Source organism: Dryas octopetala, chromosome 2, assembly GCF_963921425.1.
Source record: "Dryas octopetala chromosome 2, drDryOcto1.1, whole genome shotgun sequence".
NCBI lineage: Eukaryota > Viridiplantae > Streptophyta > Magnoliopsida > Rosales > Rosaceae > Dryas > Dryas octopetala.
In genome coordinates, this window is record NC_141367.1 from 14096212 (window position 1) to 14102211 (window position 6000).

The 6000-nt window shown below is 39.2% G+C and overlaps 2 protein-coding genes and 1 pseudogene across 2 annotated transcripts; 2 read left to right on the forward strand and 1 right to left on the reverse strand.

Annotated features, from left to right (window-relative positions):
- The first annotated feature begins 395 nt into the window (after window positions 1-395).
- LOC147293293 (uncharacterized) lies at window positions 396-2095 on the forward strand. The gene is made up of 5 exons (XM_086231045.1): window positions 396-859; window positions 1062-1247; window positions 1332-1412; window positions 1635-1871; window positions 1960-2095. Exons 1-5 carry the CDS (start codon window positions 396-398, stop codon window positions 2093-2095), a joined length of 1104 nt encoding a protein of 367 aa, XP_086087171.1.
- Window positions 2096-2182: 87 nt separating this feature from the next.
- LOC147293294 (uncharacterized) lies at window positions 2183-3162 on the forward strand. Its single transcript, XM_086231046.1, has 2 exons — window positions 2183-2915; window positions 3014-3162. Exons 1-2 carry the CDS (start codon window positions 2183-2185, stop codon window positions 3160-3162), a joined length of 882 nt encoding a protein of 293 aa, XP_086087172.1.
- Window positions 3163-3519: 357 nt separating this feature from the next.
- Window positions 3520-5575, reverse strand: LOC147293295 (uncharacterized; annotated as a pseudogene).
- Window positions 5576-6000: the final 425 nt, after the last annotated feature.

Here is a 6000-nt window from a genome sequence, read left to right on the forward strand (position 1 = left end):
GAATGGCCAACGTATAGGTTTTTTTAATTGTTTCATTCGGTAATTAAGTGTCGAACTATGTTAGTATATTCGGTACTTATTCACCAAATATATATGATATTTTCGGTGGTTTCCCGTCGAATATTTGGACCAAAATAAATTTTTTTTTTTTTTTTTTTCTGAATAGAAACAGCAAGTGGGTGCTTCCACGGAACTCAGTATAGTTGAAGGAAGATGCAATTTTGACTATACCAATGAATTCACAACAGCAGAGGTAAACATTTTTTATTTGGCCGGGAATTATGAGTTATGCATACCTAAATTTGAATTGTAAATAATATAATTGTCATGTATAGGTGTTTCAAAGTAAGGATTCAATGGTTAGTTGGATTCGTTTACAAGGAAAAATGAACAACATGGTAATTGTCATTAGAAAGTCTGATGCAGGCGGGGTTCGTGGTAAGAGAGCTTGGATCAAATTTTCTTGTGAGAGAAATAGTCAATATGAGCCAAATAGATCAAGAAAGTCAACAAAGTCAGATTCAGGCGACCAAACATCCGATGCTGCTAGCCATAAGCAACCAGTTTTTGATGACTCTAAGGACACCCGTTCGAAGAAATGTGGATGTCCATTCTCGTTGAAGGCGGTGAACACTGGATGTGGTGATCAATGGGAGTTGGAGGTTGCATGTGGAGTGCATAACCATGTATTTTCAGAGTATATTGAAGGGCATTCATTCGTAGGCAGATTAACTGAAGAAGAGAATTCATTGTTAGTAGCTGTGTCCAAGACTTTGGTGAAACCGAAAGATATATTGAAGACCATAAAAAGCAAGAATCCACTGAATACATCAATAATCAAAACAGTATACAATGTCAGGTAAAGACATAGGGTCATCGAGAGAGCTGGTAGATCAGAGATGCAATTATTGTTAACTAAGCTGAGAGAACATAATTATGTTGAGTGGCATAGAAGTTCTGGTGATGTTGTAACTGACCTATTTTGGACTCATCCAGAGTGTTGATATATTACGTGCATTTCCACATGTACTGATAATGAATTGCACTTATAAGACTAATAGGTACCGTTGGCCACTTTTTGAGATTGTGGGTGTGACTTCCACTAGCATGACATTCTCTGTTGCATTTGCTGATATATGTTATGAGAAAGAGGATAATTATACATGGGCTTTGGGTAGAGTACGGTCTTTATTGAATGATGACTGTCTTCCTAATGTGATTGTCACGGATCGAGAACTAGCACTCATGTTTGCAATCCCTAAAGTGTTTCCTAGTGCCAGACATTTATTGTGTAGATGGCACATTAGCAAAAATGTGTTGAAAAATTGCAGGAAGTTGTTTGGTATGGTTGACCATTGGGAGAAGTGTAATGGTGCCTGGAATTGTTTGGTTGGATCGGAGAGCGAGGATGAGTATGTAAGTCATTTGCGTGACATGGAAACCAACTTTTGTTCATACGCGGGAGCTATTGAGTACATTAAGGATGGTTGATACCTTATAAAGAGAGGTTTGTGGCTGCATGAACAGATACTTGTATGCACCTTGGTAACACCACTTCGAACATGTAGTCTATTTTTGTTATCATTAACTTGTTATATGCTTAGACACACATACTAACTTCTTGTTACGAATAGGGCTAAAAGTGCACATTCAAGGCTAAAGAAGGAACTTGGCACCAGTCAGCTTAGTTTTGAGTTATCATGGCAGCATATTCATCCATTGATAGAGTTGCAGCATACAAACATTAAGGCATCCTTTGAGAAAAGCCGTTGTTTTATCCAACATAGTGTCAGGAAACATGAGGAGATGAAGGAATTGTTAGGCTCTGTATCAGATACAGCATTGAATATAATTGGTTGTGAGATAAGAAGGTACCTTCACTAATTAAACTTAATTCTACGCATTAAACACTTATTTAGTTCGTACCAATAATTTATTCATTTCTTTCATATTCTACAGGACTGAATGGATTGGAGGTGCCTTACCATGTGATTGCACCATTCGTCGGACACATGAGTTGCCATGTGCACATGAGATTTTGTTGTATAGACGACGTAACCGGCCTATTCCACTTGACTCCTTTCATCCTTATTAGAGAAAGTTGGATTACAATAGGGAACCGGAAGTCACAAAACTCTCGAATCCTCTAGTTAATACCACAGTAGATAGACTAATAAAATGGATGGAAGAGCAAGATGCAGACACCCAGAAGCACATAAGTTTGAAGTTAGAAGAGCTCATGAATCCAAGTTCCACTACTCTAAGAGAACGACAAGTGAAGACCAAAACTAGGGGACTCCCAAGTAAAGCTGAAACCTCTTCTCGGCATTTGCCATCCGCATTTGAGTACGTACTTTCGGGTTGTGACAGTCATTCACCCTCATCGTCTATTGGCAACGTTGGTTGTAGCTCGCCAAAAAAGAAACTAAAAAAACGGGCCAACAAAGTGAAAACGAGTTCGCCCATTCCATTTGCTCAGCCACATCGGTATATAGACCAGTTTCAACCCATCATGAGATCGTATATTTCTGGTGTAACCGACTTCTTACCAGATGGTAATTGTGGATATAGAGTTGTAGCTGTAGCTATGGGCTTTGGAGTGGATGCTTGGCGAAAGGTACGCACAGACTTATCCAAGACACTACTACATACACCGGCTTTGTTTGAGTCAGTTTTCCATGTGCGCGAGCGAGTTATTGAGTTTCAGAGGGTACTTGATTATTTTGATGACACCCCTGCACCCAGAGATCATTGGATGACCATGCCCGAGATAAGATATATTATCGCCACATGTTATGGTGTAATCGTGATCCATTTATGTAGATCGTTATACCTTACGTGTCTCCCACTATATGCACACTCACAAGCACATCAAGACGTTGAGCTCCGTGAGATTTGCATTGGTTTTGTCAACCGTGATCATTTTGTCAGGTATGGCTATAGATTGTGTAATTGTAAATTTATAGTAGAAAAACTTTCATTACTAAGTTATTCACTTAATTAATATGCGTAGGTACACTTTCCCCGGGCCATCCTATGCCACATATTTCAGAATATTGGCATAAAAATGTTGATGTGTATGCCGCACGTGGTTGGTACATTGGATATGAAAATCGCCTTGAGGAGTTTAAGCGAATTAATGGTGACGTGCTTACGCCGTAAATTGTGTCTCTTGATAATGATTGAATTTCAACTTATTAAACCTAGTGATTTGTTTTTAACCTTTATGGCGTACGTACCTATGCATAATATTATCATAATATGTGGTTTTGAAGTTTTTGTCCCTTTCAATCATAATATGTGCTTTTGGCCCTTGTAGTTGATATATGCTACCTAAAAATTACTGATGTATCCATTATAATTCATTATAATACATGCTACCTACAAATTACATGCCACCATTTTCTTACATTTACCTAAAATCAACTTGTCCATAATCCATGTCTGCCAACCAATTATAGTTCATGTCCATAAAATGACAGCCATATCAAAAAAATTTCTAAACATGGAAGCGGGTGATCACTGCCGAGTGCAGCGCTGGAATGCTAAAGTGTTGCTCAAGTGTGTGCCCTCCAAGATATGTTGTAGACTGTCAATCGCCCTGTAAAGGTGAGAGGGACGCCTTGTGGCCTCATCCTCGCCCAATGCCACAATAGGGCGAGTGATATGCAACATACGGTCAACACAATCCTATAAATAAAAAAATCATATAGAAGCAACAAGTTATATACCATGCCAAATTATAATCCAATTTGAGCCTAAATAAACTAATTTTGATAGCAATTTCAAAATTTAAGCCAATATATCCATACCCTGCCAAATCCTAGTGCCACGGTCCTATGGGGGTCAAATGCAGTCCTAAGTGCTGGATTTTGGATGTACGGATGAGATACATAATGAAACCATTGGAGGTAGCCGTCAACGGTGTCGGATGGAGCCTTCACTGCTACACTGTGACTATCTTGAGACAATAAGTGGTCCGACCACCTCTCCCACGTACTATCAAAGTACTCGTAAAAGGGATTATACGATTGCGCATAAGCACCTCGTCCACCACGCTGAGGAGCACGTGGTGCAGGAGGGATCGTTTGTACCCGTCCAAATTGCCTCAAGACTCTCTGGGGATAATACGGCTCCACAATGTCAAAACACTTGATCAATCCTGTGTAGAATGCCACATCTAGTAATGGATGTTGATGTCTACTGGATTTGTAAGGTTCCTATATAACCTGAAGAAAGAAAAAAAACAAAAAGAAGTCAGTATCAAATAATTCATCCAAGAGCAACAAATGCAAAATTAAGTCTAAATTTTTATTATGACTATAAATATATACCTCATCCGCCTTCAAATCGTCCAGTCGTTGTCTCAGTTTTTGCACATCTTCACAAGTTGTCCCAGTATCCCTCCTCGGAGTCCATCGGAGCGCACGAGGGCTACTCTCTAAGTAATTTATGTCATAACCCGGACTAACAATATGGTGCATATGCTCGTACACCCATGCCTCCAACAAGGTCATATATCCATACATTTGCTTAACCTTAGACCTAGAAGCAACACCTAACTGCCGATACATGAAAGATAAGGCCCCTGCACCCCATGCATAATGGCTAGCAGTGTCGAGATTAGTAAGTAATCTTAGATATTGAACTTGTACCCTTGTGCCAGTCTTATCGACAAAAAGGGTACATCCCAATAAGAACAATAAATAGGCTCTAGCAGCACACCTCACTAGCTCATCATCATCTGTATCACACACATGGCCAAACCTTGACCGTAACCACTCGAGACGCACATACTCACCAGAATAGTCATCCAACTCCGATGTGGCATCTGCTTCACTCACCCCTAAGTATGTTCTCAATAACAAATTTGATGCAATATGATCATGAGGGGGTGTAGAAAGTGATAAACCCACAACAGGAATTCCCAAAATGTTTGACACATCATCTAGTGTGATGGTCATCTCACCGAATGACATATGGAAAGTATTAGTCTCAGGCTGCCACCTCTCAACAAAGGCTAAGACCACTACCTTATCAACAATACGGTACGAGCATGACACCAGTGGTTCGAGCCCAGATCCTCTCACATACCCCTTCACATTGTTATTATCATTTCTACTCCACAAGTCCCATGTGCGCAGCTTTGTTGTTTTGGACATGCATCTTAGGGGCTCACGTTCCTATTTTCAAAAACAAGCCACAAGTGAATTACAATATTGCAAACTATATAGTTTAAAAATTTTAAATTATATACGTCATTATGTATAATCTCTAATACCTCATTTTTCCAAATGGAAGCAGCAATGTGACTTTTGAAGCTCCTAAGCAATGACATATCAGTGGGACCTCCAGGGAAAGGCCCATCTAGATCATTGTTGTTATCTTCTATTACATTCTCTTACGGTTGGACATCATCCCTCATCTCTTGGTAAATAGTTTTGCCCGTTTTCCTACGCCTCTCTAAAGCTGTAGGACGCGTTCGATCTTCATTTGCAGCACCACCTCTAGAAGATCTACCTCTACAAGTTTCGCCTCGAGAAGATTTACCTCTAGATGCCCCTCTCTTATCCATACATATATTCAAAAATTGAAATCATGTTTAGAATACAGAGCATATAAGTTATCATGAAATATAAAACAAGAGAAAAGTGTATGTAAAAATATTTTATATTCATGCCATTCGGCAGATGTCTACCGAAAATTTCAAATCCATTCGGTAGATGTCCACCGAAATATTAAGATTCATTCGACAGACACCCACCGAACATATATCAAAGTTTCGACAGATGCTCATCGAATGGAACCAACAACAGTTAAATCAATATCTTCATTCGACAGAACCCCATCGAATAACATTTGATATTTCAGAGGATATCTACTGAATGAATGTAAATAATTCGGAACTGAACTATCGAATGAATTTGTAAACACATTTCCACCAAATTATGTTCGGAAGTATACTGTCGAATATTTGGAAGTAATTCGAAAGGTAGATGC